Source organism: Camelus bactrianus, chromosome 5 (genome assembly GCF_048773025.1).
Source record: "Camelus bactrianus isolate YW-2024 breed Bactrian camel chromosome 5, ASM4877302v1, whole genome shotgun sequence".
Classification (NCBI taxonomy): Eukaryota; Metazoa; Chordata; class Mammalia; order Artiodactyla; family Camelidae; genus Camelus; species Camelus bactrianus.
The window spans coordinates 55,066,876-55,088,279 of record NC_133543.1 but is presented as its reverse complement, the minus strand read 5'-3'; the positions used below and the strand labels follow the sequence as shown (position 1 = coordinate 55,088,279).

General features: G+C 35.4%; 1 protein-coding gene across 1 annotated transcript in view; it reads left to right on the top strand.

The window, feature by feature from the left end:
* The window catches only part of CIRSR (corepressor of RBPJ and splicing regulator), a 28,898-nt gene extending 12,714 nt beyond the window's left edge, over positions 1 to 16,184 (top strand). The window contains exons 8-10 of the mRNA XM_010960708.3: positions 12,690 to 12,796; positions 13,882 to 13,967; positions 15,155 to 16,184. Of these exons, the coding sequence (XP_010959010.2) occupies positions 12,690 to 12,796; positions 13,882 to 13,967; positions 15,155 to 15,833 (872 nt within the window). The 3' untranslated portion in view covers positions 15,834 to 16,184. The remainder of the gene's footprint in view (positions 1 to 12,689; positions 12,797 to 13,881; positions 13,968 to 15,154) is intronic.
* Positions 16,185 to 21,404: the final 5,220 nt, after the last annotated feature.

The following is a 21,404-nucleotide window of genomic DNA, read 5'->3' as shown; positions in this document are numbered from 1 at the left end:
CACATCATTATCACCCAAAGTCCATAGATTACCTAGGGCTCACTCTTGGTGGTGTACATTCCATGGGTTTGGACAAATGTGTAATGATATGTACCCACCATTATAGTATCATACAGAGTAGTTTCACTGCCCTAAAAAATCCTTTGTGTTCCTGGTATTTATCCCTCCCTCCCCTCTAACCCCTGACAGTCACTGATCTTTTTACTGTCTCCATAGTTTCACCTTTTCCTGAAGATCATACAGTTAGAATCTACAGTCTGTAGCCTTGTCATATTGGCTTCTTTCACTTAGTAATATACATTTAAGGTTCTTCCATGTCTGTCTTTTCATGACTTGATAGCTCACATCTTTTTAGTGCTGAATAGTAGTCCATTGTCTGGACATACCACAGTTTATTGATCCATGCACCTGCTGATGGACATCTTGGTTGCTTCCATGTTTTGGCAGTTACAAATAAGCTTGCTCTAAACATCTGTGTGCAGGTTTTTGTGTGGGCATAATTTTCAACTCGTTTGAATAAATACAAAGGGATGTGATTGCTGGATCATGTGGTAAGAGTATGTTTCGTTTTATAAGAAACTGACAAATTGTCTTCCAAAGTAGATGCACCATTTTGCATTCCCACCAACAGTAAATGAGAGTTCCTGTTGCTCCACATCCTCACCAGCATTTGGCATTGTCAATGTTATGAATTTTGGTCATTCTAATAGGTATGTAGTGGTCTCATTTTATTTTGATTTCTCTGGTAACATTTATTATGCAGCATATTTTTTCATATACTTATTTGCCATCTGTATATCTTCTTGGTGAGGTGTCTGTTAAGGCCTTTGGCCCATTTTTTAAAATTGAGTTACTTGTTTTCTTATTGTTGAATTTTAAGAGTTTTTCATGTATTTTGGGTAATAGTCCACTGTCAGATATGTTTTCTGCTAATATTTTCTTCCAAGTGTGTGGCTTGTCTTTTCATTTCCTTGATCAAGTGGGTTTTTTTTAACAGCTTTGTTGAGTTATGATTTACATACCATACAGTTTACCCATTTAAAGTATACAACTCAATGGCTTTGAATTTATATATTCACAGAGTTGTACATCCATTACCATGGTCAATTTTAGAAGATTTTCATTTCCACAAAATGAAACCCTTCAGCCCTTACTTCTAGCCTCCAGGCTCCCTCAGACCTAGGCAACTGCTAATTTACTTTCTACCTTTTTTTAGATTGCCTTTTCTGGGCATTTCATATGAATGGACTCGTACAATATGTAGTTTTTAAAAAATGGTTTTAATATCACTTTCTTTGTCTTTAAGTTTCAAACTTTTACACAAAATTGCCTTGTCCCTCCTTACCCCAGACATGTAGCTTCCAGTGTCCTCCATGGAGCCTGGACATGTCATCTGCCTTACACATCAGTGTACACCAATGTGCAGGGAGTGTTGTTAACCAGGGAAGCTCACCCAAGGTGTCCAGAGTTTTTATTACAGTTTATTTACATAGGCATGATTGACTGAATCATTGGCCATGTAGCTAAACTCAATCTCTAGTCCCTTTCCCTTCCCCCAGAGGTCAGGCTAACATCATGTGGCCCAAAGCTCCCAACCCTCTAATCACATGGTGGGCCTTTCTGGTGTGGCCAGCCCCATCCTGAGTCATCTTACCATAATCTATCTAGGGGCTCACTGTGACTAACAAAAGCACTCCTATCATTCAGAAAATCGTGAAGATTTAGAGGCTCCCTCCTAGGAGCTGGGGACAAAAGCCTCCAAGTTCTTTATGATACAGGAGTTGTATTTTCATTTTCATTTAGTTCAAAATATGTTTAAGTTTTTCTTGAGACTTCATCTTCTACCCATGTGTTTAATTTAGAAGTGTGTTATTTAATCTCCAAATATTTCAGGATTTTCTGGCTATCATTCTGTTATTGGCTTCTGGTTTAATTCTGTTTTGATCTGAGAGCATTCTTTGTATGATTTCTTTTCTTTTACATATGTTAAGGTGTATGTTAAAGTTATAGCTCAGATTGTGGTCTGTGTTGGTGAATGTTCCATATGAGCTTGAGAAGAATGTGTATTCTATTGTTGAAGTAGTCTATAAATGTCAGCTAGATCGAGTTGATAGATGGTGCTGTTCAAGTCAATTCATATCCTGCTGATTTTCTGCTGGATCTGTACATCTGATAAAGGAGCATTAAAATCTCCAACTGTAATAGATTTGTCTTTTTAAAAAAACATTTATATTTGTTTTTGCCTCACATATTTTAATGCTCTGTTGTTGGTTGCATACATATTTGGAATTGTTCTGTCTTGTCTTGTTATGTCTTGTTTTTCCATTGTATAGTGGTCTCTCTTTATCCTTGATAAATTTCCTTGGTCTGAAATCTGCTTTTTCTGAAAATAACATAATACTCCAGCTTTATTTTATTAGTGTTAGCATGGTATATCTTTCGCCATAGCTTTACTTTTAATCTCTCTGTCTTTATATTTAAAATGGGCTACTTGTAGACAACATAAGTTGATCTTTTTTAATCTACTATTGATATACGTGGATTTAGATCTACCATATTTATAATTATTTTCTATTTGTTGCCCTTTTTCTTTTCTTTTCTTTTTTGTCTTCCACTCTCTTTCTGCTTTCTCTGGTTTTAATTGAGTATTTATTGTGATTCTATTTTCTCTCCTGTCTTAGCATATCAATTATACTTAATTTTTTTTAAAAAGCTTAGTGGTTGCCCTAGAATTTGCAGTATACATTTACAACTAATCTAAGTCTACTTACAAATAACACTATACTTCTTCACAAGTAGTGCCAGTACCTTATAACAGTAAACCAATTTCTGTTAATGGAATGCAGTCCCTTCCTCCTGTCCCTTATAACATTACTGTCATACATTTCAGTTATCCATAAGTTATACTGCATCCAATATATAGCTGTAATTATCATTTTGAATAAAATATCATCTATTAGACCAATTAAGAATAAGAAAAATATTTTCTTTTATTTATACCTTCTCAAATGCTCTTCCTTTCTTTATGTAGATTTGAGTTTCTAATCTGTCATTTTATTCCTTCTAAAGAACTTCTTTTAATATTTCTTGAAAGACAAGTCTACTGGTAACATATTCCTCAATTTTTGTTTGAGAAAGTCTATTTCTTCTTCACTTTTGAAGGATAATTTTACTGGATACTGGATCATTTCTGTGTTGGTGAGTTTTTTCTTTCAATATTTAAATATTTCACTCCACTCTCCTCTTGCTTGCGTGGTTTCTTAAGAGAAGTCTGATATAATTCTTATCCTTGTTCCTTTCTAGCTAAGTGTTTTTCCCCCCTCTGGCATCTTTCAGGATTTTCTCTTCATCTTTGATTTCCTGCAGTCTGAATATGATATATGTAGGTGTAGATTTTTTTATATTTATCCTGCTTGGTGTTCTCTGAGCTTCCTGGATTTGTGGTTTGGTATCTATTATTAGTCTTCAGAAATCTCAGCCATTATTATTTTATATATTCTTTCTGTTTTTTCCTCTCTTCTTCTGGTATTCCTGTTGTACATATGTTACACCCTTTGTAATTGCAATTGTCCTACAGTTTTGGGATAGTCTGACTTCTTTTTTTTTTTTTTTCATTTTCTTTTCAGTTTAGGAAGTTTCTGTTGACCTATCTTAAAATCTCACCATTTCTTTCCTCAGTCATGATTCGTATACTGGTGAGCTCATCAAAGGCACTCTTCATTTCCATTAGTGTTTTTAATTTCTAGCATTTCCATTAGATTCTTTCTCAGAGTTTCCATCTCTCTGCTTATATTACGCATCTGTTTTGCATGTTGTCCAGTTTTTCCACTAAAGCCCTTAGCATATGAGCCTTATTTTAGATTCCTAATCTGATCATTCCAGAATCTCCATTATAGCTGAGTTTGATTCTGATACTTGCTTTGTCTCTTCAGACTGTGGTTTTTGCCTCTTAGCATACATGTAATTTTTTTTTTTGTTGAAAGCCAGACATGATGTATCAGGTAGACAGAACTGAGGTAAATAGGCCTCTAGTGTGAAGTTTTATGTTTATGTGGCTAGGAGTTAGGTTGTGTTTACTGTTTGCTGAAGCTGTAGATGTTAGAGGTTAAAATTCCCTTAGTGTCCTTGTTGTCTCCTCTGTTATCTTTGGGTTTCCCTAAAGACTCTTAATAGAGGCTTCAGTCGTAATCTTTTATTATACAGGAGCTCTGCTGACATGAGGGGAGGGGAAGCATTCTATAATCCTGTGACTAGGTCTCACTCTTTCAGTGAAGCTTTGCCCCTGGACTATAACTTTCACAGCTCCCCCCACCTACCCCTACTTCTCAGCTTTTTTTTTCTGCACATAGGTTAAACTCTGGTAAAATAGCTTCCTTTGAGAGTAAACATTTGTTCAGGACAACAGAATGCTCTGAGCATATTTCAAGATAGTTACTTTTCCCTTCCTACTGTTGGAATAGAAGTACAAGGGGATTGCCCTTTGATGTTCACAATGAGAACCTGGTGGGGCTCCTGGAATAAAACTCACAAAAGTGCAGGGGCCTCTTTTAAGGTTGGGCCCTCAGGAGTTTTCATCTCTCAAGCTAGTCCTTGCTCAGACTCCAACAATAGTCAGTTACCCTGTAAGTATTTCTACTAGTTGCTGGCTCTATTGGTAGTTTCTGGTCCTAGTAAACTAGTCTCTGAATCACCTGTCTCATTTTGGGGGCAGTGATTTGCCCTGTGACCTCAATTCTCTGATAGATACAAGATCTGTTGATTTTGTTTTTTCAGCTTTTTTCTTATTATGAGGTTGGGAGGATTTTCAAGCTCTTTATTTATTGGACTGAAACCCAAACATTGTAAAAGCAACATAAAAGTGAATAAATAGAGTCCAAATTTGTTGTTTCATATTGTACTAATTATTTGACTTTTGATTTTTTAGGTTTAAATTGCTATATATTTAAAGTTACTTTGCCATCTTTTTTAACTTAGCTATAATTTTAAGAATATATGGAACTGACTATATGATAATATAGCAAATTTCATATTTTTATATAAAAGTAAATTTTAAATTTAAAATGTCACTGGATATTATTGACATATACAAAATTTCTTTTTCTTTATAATGCCTAAGTCTGAGATCTAGCCACACCATTAATGGCTAAAATTGATGATTGATACTTAATGTTTAAAGTAGCTCTATCCAGTCTTGTTTACACCAAAGTTCTCAGTATGTTTAAACAATATGAAAATGAGTAAGTAGCTTAAATTGAGTAAAGTATTGTTTTATACTTGCTACAAACATTCGTTTGCATCTAAAGTGTCTTTTCCTTACCTAATTTTCCATAACATTTTTAAAAAAATTTTTTTTTGTGAGAGGGAGGTAATTAGGTTTATTTATTTATTTTTGGAGAAGGTACCAGGGGTTGAACCCAGGACCTTGTGTATGCTAAACATGCACTATACCACTTGAGCTATACCCTCCCCTTTCCATAATTCTTAATTTTTCTTGGAGAATCTTACACTAAGCCATAGCACTGATAGAAGTTTCCTGCAACAGAAATGCTCCACATGCTGCTCCTCCATCTTTCCATCAGCCTTTCACGTTGAAGGAATTTTTGTTGCTTGAGAACATGTTTGGGAAATTTAACATTGTAAGCTTGTACTGTAAAGACACCTAGGAGCATACTGGAGGGACTTTCTTTAGACAGATGATAAACTCAGTTGCCTTCTGACAAATCCCACCCGTATCTGTAACAGAGTTCTTTTAAGTAACTCCTTGAAGAAGTTGAATCCTCCTCCCACAGCTACCAAGATAGCCCTACATCTGATGGCAGAATTGCTTTTAATCCTTTCAACATAATTCTACTGCAAGAAAAGTACTTGTGTTACCAGAATCTCATTAAAGCTAAACTCCTCAAATAGTAAGATATTAAAACTGATAATTAAAGGATTGACCACAAAATAAAGAAATGAAGTTAGGAACCATTTCTTCTCTCCTTTAATATGTAGTTGATCAGTCAGGAATATATATATTTACATCTTTTCTTTTCCATGCATGAGGAAGCTAATTCACTGAAAAGAAATATTGACCTATTAAAGAGATTATTCAGTAAAACTTGTCAGTTCATAGTGTTTCAAAGGTCAAACTGATGCTCTTGATTAGTACTTTAAATTTTGGCTATTTTAAGTGATTTCCAGTGGTTACTCATTTTGAACTATTTATAAGCACCATTATAATTCAGTGATAAATTTGTTGTTTGAGTGGCTGTGCCTTGAAATTCCACTGACATTAACAAATTAATTACAGTCCTGTTCTATGAGTAAATGGCTTTGCTCTGTGTTAAAGACATGCGTGGGGCTACTGGAGGCTACACCTCCCATAATCTCAAAGGGATATTATGATTCACAAATCACAGTCATAACTCTCTTTTACACGATTCTTCCTACTACTATAATACCACCTATTCAAGGTCTGCCAGCTTCAAGTAAAGGAAATTATCTAGTGACTACCTGGGAAAAGGAGAATGAATGAAATGTAGTCTACCTAGTAAATATTAATTCTTCTACCCAAGTCAAACTTAACATGAACCTTCATCATGTTCCCTTCATTTAGAATGCCATACTTTTTACCTTTTCCTATATCCTATGGGAGTTTGAAAATCAAGCTCAGTTTCTAGTTCTTCCCTAGAAAGTATAGGCTTTTCTGAAATAGAGACTGTATCTTATTCATCTATGTATTCCCAATGCCTTGCACAATGTATATGCTTGGTAAATAGCTTAGTGAGTAACTGTATGAAAAGGCTTTGCTAAATAACTATTCTAAACACCATTGTTTATCATCTTATTCCCTGAATATATCTTAAGACACAAATTTACAATTTATATGTTTCCTGTTCTTTTACATGAACTAATTTACCCAAGAAGTTTATAAGCTTGAAGGCAAAAACTAAGTGCTTTATTCTTTATTTCTGAAGTACTTAGTGAGTTAAAATAAAAAGCCCTCAGTAATACATACTGATTTGTAAAATCACTTTCTATGTTATATACCAGGGACAAATAAGTTGAAATTCCTTATGCAGGGCTCTTTCCATAGTTTGAGAGAGATATAGTATAGCAATGTAGTGAGAATCTGTAGTAACTTAGTTGTTCACTAATACTGTTGACTGATTTTAATTATCGTGTGTAACTTTTTAAAGTAAAGTGCATCAGTCTTAAATGTAGAGTTTGAGTTTGACAAATGTATTCACTCAGGTAACCAATGTCTCTGACAAGATACAGAGCATAGAGCATCACCCGCATCCCAGTAAATACCCTTCTTTCACCTCTAACCACTATTCTAATTTCTAATCCCATGTGTTACTTTTACCTGTTTATGAACTTCATATAAATGCAGTCATGCAGTATGTATTCTTTTGTATGTGACTTCTTTGACTCAACATAGTATTTCTGAGGTTCATGGATGCATAACTTCTCAAGAGCATTCATATTTTCATAACTTCTTAAAAACATAGTGCTAACTTCTAACACTTCATGTTTATCACAACACAAATGATTTTTCTTAGTCCCCTGGACTATGAATTTACTTTATTATTTAGTGATAGATACATCATCACTAAAATACCTGAGTGTAAATTAAGTTGAAAACGTAAGTTTAAAGACATAATCTAATAAAACTCAAATATCTTTAACATTATCGAGTCAAGGCAAGGTGGTTTTTAATAAACAGTGTTTTTTACTAGCATACAATAAGGGCAGTTTCATCTTTACTTGTTTTTGTGTTTTGCAGACACATAGACAAAAATGAAATGTTTAATTTTTCCTTTACATTGTTTTAATAGAGATCAGATTAGCTGTCTTCAATATGAACTCGGGATAAGGGCAATAAGAAACCCTATTGTTTCCAGCCTCCACTGAGATGAACTGGCGGTGTGTCAGGAAAATTCCTAGTATGGAGCAGTTTTATTACAATTCAGTACAATTGGTTCTTGCATAACCTTTAGAAAATCATACATAAAACATTCTCATCTATATAAATAAAAATCACCCACACATTTTATTAATAGCTTTGTTCACTTTTTCCCTGGGGCTTATGCTGCATGCTCCTACTGTGCCCCCTTTTCAGCCTTTTTTTAAGATAACTTTCTATAAGCTTTCCTTAAAGCAAAAGGTTAAGTAATATTAGGAATCAAATGTAAAGTGTAAGATAATTCTTGATAATTCTCCTTCTCGATCGTGCGCTGTAACTAGTGTCTCTAAGTGTCCTTTTTACATTTAGTGTCAGGGAGTGGCTTTTTTCACTATAGTCACTTTAACTTTAGGAAAGAAAAAGGAATAAATGTCATACTTTTCATGGAAATGAGAATCATTATTTGTGCTGGTGTTTGGGAGTTAATTTTAACCACACATTTTGAAGGTTATATCACTGTTACTATGACTACAGTAAATACATGGTGAAAGCAAGAACATACCAGGTTGGAGTTTCAGCCTTTCTTTAGTTCTAGTTCATTAGCAAAAATGTGTTTGTTTTCAGACGTCATTTTCCTGAATCCGAACTTTAGGAAACTTAACATATATTTCTAGTATGTAGTATAAAATATTAAAATAACTAAATAATAAGCTTCTAAATCTATCCACTAATTTACAGGAAATACAGGGGCTAGAAGAACATATTAAGTGACATCACTACCCAGAATAGGGAAAATTCTACAGAACAAATGACCCAGTTTTTTCAACAAATGAATAGCAATGGGCGGGGAGTAGAGGAAAAGTGGCTAAATTTTTTTGGATTAAAAGTGATTTAAGGTATGTGTCATTTATACCTCAAAAAGAGAAAGACTTAAGAGATATATGAACAAAATGCAATGTGTGGAACTTTGTTTGGATCCTAATCTGAACAAACCAATTACAAAAAAATACTTTTGAGACAGTTGGGGAAATCTGAATGTTTACTGGACATTAGATGACATTTTAAAACTGTCTACTGATAAATGTAATAAAAGTGTTGGGGTTTTATTTTTAAGAAATAGCCCTTATTTGTTAGTGGTTTATATACCAAAGTGATATCTGAAATTTTATTTAAAATACTCTATCAAAAAAGAAACAAAAATTTAGAGGAAATAGATAAAACAAGAATGTCAAAATACTGATAATTGTTGAAGCTGTGTGATGAGTTCTTTATATTATTCTCTCTAGGTTTGAAATTTTCCATTGTACAAAGTTAAAATACACACACACACAATGAGAAGGAAAAAAATTGATCACCACTGTCATAGCAAACAAAACTACGTTCACTCTAGGAAGAGCATTTTAGTTTCAGCAAACAGTAGCAGTGTGTTAAATTTGGGGGAAGAAAGGGAAAGTATTTCTAATATAGCCTTACCTAACCCACAACTCAGTGCCCTCCCTTCGCCCACTGAGTACCGTAACATTGTAGAAGATAATGCTTCGTTTGAAAGGAATGATGAACTTTGAATGGAAGATACCTCAGTCCTTGGGAAGAGCAGAAGGACCTGGGCTAGCGGTGAAACACAGATGCCTCTGCCGTCGGCATCAGTCTTCCTCCTGTGCGGTTTGTGGGGTTCACCTGGGACTGCTCTCGTTTAACTGCAGTCAGCGATACAGCCTTACTCATAGCCAGTGCTTTTGACTCCTATATTATTCTCTGATAGAATATGTTTTACTACGGAATGTTTTTCACCTTCTGTTGCTTTTGTTTAGTTCTATAAAAATGAATGCTCTTAACAAATAGAGTAAACCTTTTATAAACATAATTTTGTACAATGTAATTTGCCTTCTGAGATTTTTTTTTTTTTTTCTGTGACACTGACTTCATGGTATTTTTCTAGTACAAAACAGTGAGGTCTGATCAGGACTTAGAACTGAATACCACACTCACAATCAGGATTTTGGTGCTTATCCACATATCACAGCAAAGAAAGTTGGCAAAATTAATGAATGTTGAAAAGTTTCTTCAGTGGACCTGCTTTTCTAAGTTGGAACATTGGTTTTTGCGCTATGGAGGCTTAACCCAGCCTGGCTGAAATGACCTAGAAAGGAGCCCTCACAAATCCACATTTTAAAACAAATGCCCTTTTACTGGATTCTCTAGAATTATTCTGCCATAGCAAATTTAAGAGCAAACCAAACATTACTGAGCCCCAGCTCCATCTGAATTTAAATTATTAAGGCATCATACATAAACGTAGTCATTTTGCATTTGAACATATTTGTAAAACCTATTTTTTTCAACATGTCTATATAATCTATTATATCAATTAAATTTTGAGTTCTCAGAGAGCTGGAGTCATTTCTGTCAGTTCAACTCTGCATAGCCATTGTCACAATAACATGAAAGTATGAAGATATCTTGCTAAATATATCTTAATTAAACCTGACTTGTCACATCTTCTAAACCCAGAACTTGTAATGATAGAAGAAGGTTTAAGTACAAAAAGAAGTGAATAAGACTGGGTTTGAAAAATGTTACTATTAAGAGCATTTTTTTGTGAAAAATATATCATAAAATAATCATAAAAGTTTTATAGCTACTGACAAAAATAATTATTACACTGATGAAAATAATTATTACTATTTATTGAGTACTATTTGTCAGGTACTTCACTAGACAATGTAGTCTTACAGGGTAGGTGTGTGTGCTAAGCATATGTACTACAAAATCATAGTTGAGATTTTGGAGGAATATAAGTGATCAAAGAGTAATGTTTGTTTCATAATCTGTATAATCTATGTCAGCCTGGGAAAGAGAGAGCATTTTCTTGAAGTAGTTGGAAGTATGGTAATGAAAATTTTAAAAGCATGTTTTCTAAAACATCTTATTAAAATTTCCCATCTTTTGATGAAAACTGATGAAATGAGTAACCTCTCAGCATAATAGCCAAGCTCTTTGGCCCTTTACTGGAGTGGTTTTTATCCTAATTTTTGGCATGTTTGCTTTCTGAATTCATTTAACATCTAAAAAAGTTGTTGACAAAGAAATGTAGTTTTGACATTTCAGAAGACATTTTCTACTTTATAAAATTATGTTCCTGCATGTGAAATTTGAGAAGCCACCAGTGACCACTTTATAATTAATTTAAAGCTGTTAATTAGTACTTTAATGCCATTTAGAAGCAATCAGTACTAATAGTTAAAATTTAATTTTTCGTTTAGTTCTTTCTAAAATCATTAAAGTAATCCATAGGAACTAAACTAATTGTATAAAAGAAAAAAAACAGATGTTGTTTTAAAATAATATCAATGAAATAAAGATGCTGCTTTATGATGTTTTTGTTTTGTTTTCAATTAAATAAGGCTTTTTTCCCTAGTAAAGTAAAGCATCACACTGTTGATAACTTCCCATACTCCAGTAATAGGCAGTTTTTCCCTTATTATCTCCCTCATTCCTAGAGCCAGCTTTCAGTTGTTTTGGTAATATGAGTAGAATGGTAAAGCCCAGAGTCACTTGTACTAACCTACACATGAACTTGTCTGACCAAACATTTTACCAAAGATGCTGCTGACAAGTGAACAGATTCGAGTTTTATTGCTTACTGCTTTTTGTTTTTTACACTAACATGTAAGTGAGTGTGCAAATAAGTAGTAAAAAGACAAATCAGTAAAAAGGTAAAGAAATTAGATAACATATTTAATCAACAAACTAGAGAATCAGTTTCTGAATGTTTCTCTGTCCCCCACCTGAATTGTCTTACTCTTCCTTATATTCCAGATACATCACTCAGTGTAGTTCATCTAAGCCAGTGTAATGATGTAGGCCAGAAACTTTTAACAACTTTCACAAAATGTCATTATTTGCTACCTGCAGGGAAAACAAAATGAAACTGGAATATACAAAAGAAAGAGGAAAGAGTCTCTACTATCTTACGTAAACCTAATAATGTTTGAGGGAAGGGTGCAGGTGTTTTAAAAAATTTTTTTTTAATTGTGTCTATTTTTTAGTCCATATTATTTGTCTTTAGAGCATAAATGTGACCAAAACAAGCTCACTTTTCAAAAAGTTTGGGATTTTGTGAAAGTGGAAACAGCTTGTAGAAAATATATAACATATACACACCTATAGCCCGCCTGAAATTGTTTGTCACCAACCTCAATTTAATGAATTACAGTTTCAAACTGTGGTTATGAATATGTACAAGATTAACTAAAGTACTTGATGGTTACACCATAGCATATGTGTTTGCATGTGTGTGTTGTGTGTGTATTGTTGATAATTAGCAACCACATGGCAGTGTGTTCAATATTGGTATTTGATAAATAAGGGTAAGGAATTTTGAAATGGAAACTAGAATAATAAATTGCTCATGTAACTTTAAAAGTACTTCTTTTAAATTGAATTCTTATTGAGAGAATAACTATTAAAAGTTTAATTGCAGTCTTTTATCATTTTGCTTTGATTTTATACTAAAAACCACCAAGCAGATAACACCTAAATGTATCTTTTTCAATATGACAAAGTCACATAAGAAGAGAATCCCCTAGCACGTAAAGAAAAATGCAATTATTTTCTATTCTGAATCTCCAGACTGCTGTTTTAGAAAATCATATCTGATTATTTGCTCAGCAGAAGATTATTGAGTTGATTTAGCTGTGATTTTACTTAACAAAGCTTCAACTGCATTCCTACTGTGGAGTCCGAAAAAGGTAGAGAGATATAAATGATACATTCAAACTGTGATTTTTGTGAACAGGGCCATCGATGCACCCCTCGGAGCTAATAGCGGAGATGAGAAACAGTGGGTTTGCACTGAAACGAAATGTACTGGGGAGAAACTTGACCGCAAATGATCCATCACAGGTAATGATCTTTTTATCAGTAAGCTGAAAATGTCTATAAATCTAAATGTGATTGGTCGTGAATTGCTACTTAATCTTTTCCAATATGCGTATATCCATAGGAAAGCAAGATAGAGCAAATAAAATGCCTAAAATGTATTTTGATTTTGCTTCTTTATTATTTTAACCTAAATGACAAAGTGTTTTTAAACATATATTTTAATAAATGAAACTGCTTCTCTGAGTTTATGTGGATAAAATATCTAACTGAACTAGTGATAAGGTGGTTACTTTTTCCTTCCTGCTAACTTAACCCCTAAAGTGACATTAAACAGAACCAATGGGAAGAAGTACATAAAAGCAAACCCCGAATAATTATGGAAAATACTTTAAACAGTTACTTGATTAAACTACACATAGATCCAGAAAATAGTTGAGTTTAAAAGGCTGTAGATGTTCTAATATAAACCATCTATTTCATTTAATGAGGAAACCAGAGCTCAAAGAAGTGAGTTCCCTAAGGTCACGTGGATCTTTAGAGACAGAGCTGAGACTAAAACCCAGACTCCCACTGGTGTAAACTTGTGCTGTTTTGAAAAGAGACATGTTCCTTCTCAAACTTTGCTGGGGATTCTACGTATAACCTATATAATCCTATATTTGTACTGTTTGATATATTTGATACTGTACTGTTGAAATTATAAAGGCAAAAATTGTGGGTGTTTTGATCCGTAAAGTTCATGATCTTCCTGGTTTCAATGTTTCATTAAATTAAAAATAAAATATTTAAATCCTCAAGTGTTTATATTCAAACTCAAGAGGGTGGATGTCATGCTGTAAACATTTTATCTATGTTTCTCTGTCGTCCTCTCCTGATAACACTTGTTAATGGTGGCAAAGCAGTCATCTTAACCACTCAGTGCATTATGATTCTCCTTGGCAGGTAGATTACAAAAATTTTTTAATTCCACTTTCCAATCCACAATGTCATACTCATCTGCATTATGTCCCTAATACAAAATTTCTCATTTGTTAATGTTTCCTTTCCTGTCTGGTAACTAACTTGTCTTGTGATCTAAAAATTTAACAAAGTCTTTGTTGACTCAGGAATATGTTGCAAGCGAGGGCGAAGAAGATCCAGAAGTGGAATTTTTAAAGTCATTAACAACCAGACAAAAACAGAAACTTCTCAGGTGATTTAAAAGTATCTACTTAATAAATTAAACTACATTTTTCTTATTTTTTATCTTAGTATCATAGTCAACTCTGATCCTAAGTTTAAGGTACTGAAACCATGTATCACATTTATTGATTGATTTATTCTTCAGCTATGGTAATACAATCTTGTCTGTCCTTCAGTAACATGAAAATGAATGTAAGATTATGTACTCAGTTTATATGACAGTCACTGCACTTTTCAGCGCATTTACTTTGGAAATAGATTTACTTGTAGGTCTTTTCATATTAGATTTGTATACATCTTTGCATATAGTTCGTTCTTAGAATATATGTGGACCATATATTACTCTTTTTACATTTTGTAAGATTTTATGAGGAATGCTGAGAAAATGCTTAAATTTAAGGTAAATATGAATATTGTTAAACAGACTACCTCTGGATTAAAGAATCCAAGAAATGTCTGCTGAGTCCAATAGAGGGAGCTCATGATGTTTCAATATGTGGAGTTTTCAGAATGGCTGGACAGAACCCAGGGAAGACATTTTTATTTCATAGTAACTCTGACATATATAAACAAATTACTCTTCTTTAGAAATTCAGAATGCCTTAAATGAGTTGTCCTAATTAATTACAAATCTAAACAATTATTGAAAACTAGTATGTGATTATTTTATTTTATATAACTAAAAAAGAGAATCAAAAATTGTAAAGTGTATTGTTATTCAGAATTTCTGGTGAATATGTTCTTGAATTTTGATAGTTAATGTTGATTAGTATTTCCATATTTTAAAATAGCACATACATAAAATTAATTTTTCATCTGATGAAACCTTTACATTTGAATTTGCAGTCAGCCCAACTAATGTTACAAACATTTCGCCAGGGTGGCCATTTATCTAGAGTACTATATATAACTTCAAATTCTGATTTAGTAAGCATTTTTTAATAGTCATTACTATTGAGGAAAGTATAATGAAACAGTTAGCTTGATGCATTTTTTAATTAATTTAAACAGTGTATATGTGACTTGAATAATTTAAAAGAAAATGATTTGTCATGTAATAAAAGTAAAGAACGTGTTTGTATTTGAATACCACTTTTAATAGCTTCTAAGAAACTATATTGTCTATTCAGAATTTTATATTTGTCGATGAAAGGACTGTTTTTACATAGTCTATTACTATTTTTTCCCCAATAACAGGAAACTGGATCGACTTGAGAAGAAAAAAAAGAAAAAGAAAAAGGATAGAAAACAGAAAAAGCTTCAGAAGAGCAGAAGTAAACACAAAAAACATAAAAACAAATCCTCCTCGTCCTCCTCTTCTTCCTCCTCCTCTAGTGAGACTTCAGAAAGCAGCAGTGAGAGTGACAACAAAGAAAAAAACATACAAAAGAAGAAAAGAAAGAAAAATAAGCATTCGGGGAATAACAACAGTGATTCTGAAGAGAAGGACAAGTCTAAGAAGAGAAAACTTGATGAAGAACGTTTTAACAGTCACAGTAAGAAGGAAAAGCCTAGGTTTATAAGACAGGAGAGTTCTGGGGAGAATAGCAAATGGAGCCATTCTGATTCTGACAGAAAGCCCAGAAGCCATAACCAGAGTCCAGAGAAGAGAGGATCTGTTAGGAATGAGAAGAGCAGCAGGAGCCAGAGCAGGGACGAGAGGAGTAGGAGAAGCCGAAGCAGAAGTCACGGTGGTTACAAGCCACGAGAGATAAGAAAACAGCCACGGCGAAGTCCCAGTGGAGAGCGGAACAGAAAAGATGACAACAGGAGCCATGGCACAGATACACACCGAGGAGGGAAGATGCACAGAGAGCACTCGGGAGATAAGCACACTAGAGTGACACAAAGAGAACGAAGCAGAAGTAGAGAATAGAGACTTGTATGTGACAATTACCTGGGAATAAATACATCTCCACTTCCTTCTTGAATACCTTTAGCAAGGGCTAAATTATGTACTATTGTCTTTTTAATAAAAAAGCTCTATTTTAATTTTCCATTTCTGTAAACTGTCATATCAAGTACAAAACTACATGCATACCATAAGAATGAACTTTGCAAACATTTGTAAGTGATCTATTTTGGGGCTATAAAAATACTTTCTGTTGCTAAATGTTTCTTGTGCCCTGTACTAAGATAAAAAGAAACTCCGTATAACTCTGTGACATTTTCTTTGTTCTGAAACATCATTAAAAGAATAACAGTACATTGAATGGGTATAATTTAATTATTGTTTTTGGTGGTTTTTTTTTTTTTTGGCATTTCAAAGATACTTTATTGAGTTGAATTTTGAAGGGCACCATATACTAAGTTTTTTTCATTAATTTAAAAAATTTTTTAAATTAAAATTTTTATTATAGTATATAGTCAGCTTATAATGTGTATTTTTTTCAATTCAGATATATTACTTTTAAGATTTGAATTTACTTGAAGCAAAGTGTAATCATTGTTGAAATTCACTAGAATGAATTAAATAATACATTGGTCAATATTTCTTTAAGACAAACTCCTTTCAGGTGTTTGCTCTACAGGTTAATAAGCTATTTACATTTGGATAATGTATTAATTTTCTATACTGCCATAACAAATTACCTCAGTCTTAACACAAATACAGTTCTGGAGATCAGAAGTCTGAAATGGGTCTCACTAGGCTAAAATCAAGGTGTTAGCAGGGTTGGTACTCTGGGGGATCTAGGGGGCAATCTGCTTGTCTGTTCCAGCTTCTAGAGGCTGCCTGCATTCCTTGGCTCCTGGGCCCCTTCTTCCATCTTAAGAGCTAACAAAGTCTTGTCAAGTCCTCACATCTAATCGCTCTAACACTTTGACATTTTGCATTCTTTTCCATTCTTAAGGACCTTTGGGACTATATGGGGCCCAGCAGGGAAATACAAGAGAATCTCCCTATTTCAAAATCAACTGAGTAGCAACCTTGATTCTATCTGCAATCTTAATTCCCCTTTGCCATGTAACCTAACATCTTCATAGGTTCCAGGAATTAGGATGCGTATGTCTTTAAGGGACCATTATTCTACCTAGCACAGATGGCCTTTCTACTACTGCCATTCAGTTATCACAGCTTTTATTTCTAAAGGTTAAGCATTTATATAATGTCACAAATGAACAAGTGTAAACTATTTAAATATATTTCATGAGCATAGGTATATAAGGCATATTTAAATTTAGCTGGCAAATTTCCCCTTGTGTTTCAAAGGACATGGTAAAGGAAGACCACAGAAAAAATTATTTAGTTCAAATCACAAGTAACATACAACTTCAAAAAATATATACTAAACATCATGGACACGTGTATTTTTGTCAGGGTTCCACATTTTAAAAACACTTCTTATTTAATACAATACAAATAGTGATTAGTTTGGATGGTTTTGAGGTTTCACAGTCATAATTTCATAAATTCTGTAAGAAAGTTTGAGAGAAGAATTAAGTAAAACCGTACCATGTAGTCTGATACAAATGTGTGTGTGTGCGTATGTATATATTTATCTTTGTCTTGTATAGGCACACAAATGTCCTCTGATTTACAAGCAGCTAAACTAAAGGCATATGCAACCCTTTGGTTATGTATATTTTTAAGACAGTTGGGAGTGGAGAACTTGAATTTCTTCTATAAATTTCAGTAACTTACAGCGTTATCTCAAAGATCCCTTTCCCTCTTCATTTAAAAAAAAGAAAGCATGCATTTAAAATTGATAGACTGCTAATTTACACTTTGAGTTCATCAGTGTTGCACTGATTATTTTCTATCTTATGCCTTTTTAGACTTTATAATTTTTATAATGTCAAAACCTACGCAATACTTACTGCCTTAAAGGGTTTCTGAACCAACAGAGTGTTCGTGAAGAGAAATGTTGAAATGCATCCTGTAATTAAAAATGAATTTAAAAAATACATTATTATTTGTTACACTTTGACTTTCACAAAGGTGTGGTCCACTTTTAACTTTATAACTGGCTGCAAGTATTTTTAAATCTCTGGTTTAATTGTCCTTCATGGTTAAGACTGAGAAACTATGAAGTACTGCCACTAGCCCTAATATTCTTACCCATCCAATAGTGATTAAAAATTCCCATACAGTTATAGGAAATGTTGGTTTGCTGTTTGGTTTTCAGACTAGGTCACCCAAATGTGCTAGACAGAACCAGTGGGCTAGCATTCCAACTTGGCAAACTAAAAAACTGAAGGGAGGCATTTTCACCGACAATCATGACATGGTAAAAAAAAAAATACCTTTAAAGAGGTTCAGCTTACTTGTTCTGCATACTCTAATGGTAATGGTTAAAGGAATTTAAAATGATTTTTTAAAATAAAATGTTCAGCATCTAATACCTTTGCTTTTGAAAATCAAAGTTAAAAAAAGAGATAAAATCTCATAAGAAAAAGGATATCTAAAAAAAAAAAAAAAAGATATCTAGCTGTATGTGTAGAGGTTCTCCTAAGTACTGAGATCCAAAAAAGAATCCTCCAAATTTAACAAATATGATTCAAGAACAAAAGTCCTCAACAGTAGCTTTTTTTTTTCTTAAGAGAACTACAGGAAAAGTCTGGTGATATTTGTCATTCTTCCTACCCTTAATAGAGGGATTCTTTTAAAGAAATCTGGGTACGCCTCGTGACATTTCTTAATTTGTTCAGGGGCCTGGCACTGCACAGCCAACTTAGAGGTTATTGGGCACTCTCCCCCCCTTTTCCCTGACAAAACATTTAGCATAATTTAACACTAGCAAATTAATTCCTGTAGGAGGTGCTGTCGATTTACAAATGGCCAGGCACGATCAGGTTACTAGGTTAGGACTTGTTTATTTATCTGAATGTGATAAGTCAGTCATAATTTCATTTAATAAATGTGCCAAGACAAAGGTTGCCGCAGCATAGCGGTAAGGTCTGCTTACCTTGCAATGAGATATGGAGATCTTCTTTTGTATCTTACAGTTTTAATCTGAAGAAAGCTTTTTATCTGAGAGCCTTATGAGAGACCTTTCTTGTGTTATTCCTTGAGATGGCTTGCTGATAGTGAATCCGAACAGTCCACGCTGTTGGGAGCTCGGCGTTTCCCAGTTTTAATCACCGAACATGTAATATGTTGTAGCACTGAATCTCAAAGATTTCAAAATCCACCTGAGCTATTTCACTCTCCTCCTTACCTAAAAGACCACTGGGCCAAGGCGCTGGTGGAGGCCGCTCCGTAAGGCCGCGTTCTCCACATCCTGTGCTGAAGATCAGGGAGAAAGCTGCGTTTTAGCTTCAGGAGCGGAAGGATATTAAGAAACCTTACTTAGGTTTTCTGAAAAGAAAACCTTGATAGTTACCACGTCTTGAAAAGAGATGGAGAAAGGCATGCAATAGCTGCAGGCCTTGGATGCAGGTTTTTTTTGGGGGGGGGGGGTAATCAAAAAGGAGAAATGCTTTTTAAAAGTTGTGAGGAACAAACAAGACCGAGGGAACTAAGGTTTGGGAAATGCAATAGCAACTGAGAGCTGATGAGGCTCCTCAAACGCCGTTCCTGCTGACCAAAAGGAAAGCAAACCCTGATCACCTTCCCCTTTTCTCCTCTCTTCACGCCACACTTAACATGAATGTAACAGTAATAATGAAGCGAGGTGCGGGATGAAACGCAGGAGCGGCTTGTAATGTAAAGAAACGCCGCGGGCTGTGGCCCAAACTGCCCGTGAGTCGCCTCCCCGACTCCTAGACTCGGAAAACTCCAGTCCTTTCAGCTTGAAGCTCTTCCCGAGGGGATGGGCAGAAGTGGAGGTCGGCGGCTTGGGTGCTGGCCAGAGCGGGGCTTCCAAGGACCTCGCCCTACACCCAAAAGAGGCCCGAAGGGAGCTGGATCGGGTGATGGACTGAGTCCAAGGCTGGCTTGCCCCTTCCCTTCCCCAGAGGCGACGCCATCCCTGCGTACTGTGTGTGCTTTCCTTCCAAACACGCGTCTGGCAACCTTCTGAACATACCTCAAACCCAGATGAAAGCCTGAGAATTAGGGGGCGCATCTCTCTCCTGGCAGATGCACCTCCCGCGCGAGGAGGCCGCTGGACTCCCCACTGAAAAAATGTAAGGGGAAAGGATCCAGGCTAGCTCGCAGCACCGGTCCCCTTCCCCCTCCCCCCGCCGGTAGCCCACTCAGAAGAAATTCCGGGCTGCGGGCCACTGGAGCTGCGCCCTAGGAACCAGCGCGCCGGGGCGGCCGCGCTCCCTCGCCTGCCAGTTCCCGCCTAAGCTCGCCCGGTCTCCAGCGCTTTTCGCCTGCGCAGGTCGGAGGACGGACTCGCCTTCAGTAGTTAAGAAAGCGAACGAATTTCTCGCGTTTCTCAGGCTCCACAGGTGAAGACGGCGCTTTTGAGGCCAATGCTAATCTCTCTCTCGTGGGGCAAAAAATGAAAATGTCGACTCTTGCCAGCAATCTACAAGCAGAAAACTGAAGGGAGGGTTGGGGGAGACACCCTATCATTTTGCATTTCTTTATAAATGAATTACCCAGAAAAGGTTAGATGTTTGCAAAACAATGCAAAATCTCTGGTACGAATTCCTAACGAAGAGAGTGTAACCGTCTTGGATAATCTTAAAAAACTTGCTTTTCTTTCCTAGGTCCCTGAGAATAGGCCCTGGAGGAATATGTTTCTACGGACCTGCTGAAACCTTCCCTTTAACCGGAGTTCCAAACACTCTATTTATATCAATAACATATAGGGTAGGCATGTCTGTATGTATTTACCTCATACATATCTCTATAAACTCCAGCGTCTGGAAAGGGTGGGGGTAAGTAACACTGAACGGTTAAAATTATGGAGAAGGGATAATAACTGATTACTAATTTGAAAGTAAATAAACAGGTGACTTTTTCAGATCAAATTCCTCCTTGGATCGTTACAATAAATATCTCTGAAGGAAGCTCTCTATTTATGTTGTCATTGATTAATTCTTCACTACCTCATTTGATTTCGATTTAGAACGATTTGATTCTAATTTAATTAGCATGTAATTTGGATGTACATAATTACTGTAATTATGACATTCAGGTAAGGCAGCTTTAGGCTGAAAGGCAATTTCAAATTTTCTAGCAACCTACTTTGTACTGGGAAATGGACAAGGACTTTGCGCCCTGCTATCCAAGTAGTAATTAGTACATCTTTGAAATAGGCAGTGCGGCGGGGTTTGTATTAAAACAGCAAATACAAACCCAGCCGAGTTACCCGCTGCAAAGGTGGCAGCGAGTTCCTGAAACACACGGCGTTTCCCCCGCGCGAGATCGGGGCTTCCCCGCGCGCCGGGGCCTCGGCCAGCTCTAGCTGCTGAAGGCTCCGGAGCCTCCGAGGCCTCGGGCACGGGATTTGGAGGTGTAGCTTTTAAGATTACAATACAATAAACGTGCGGGGGAGGGGGGAGGGGCAAGAAAGGAGGGGAAGAAGCCACTGCGCGACGTCTGAAGACG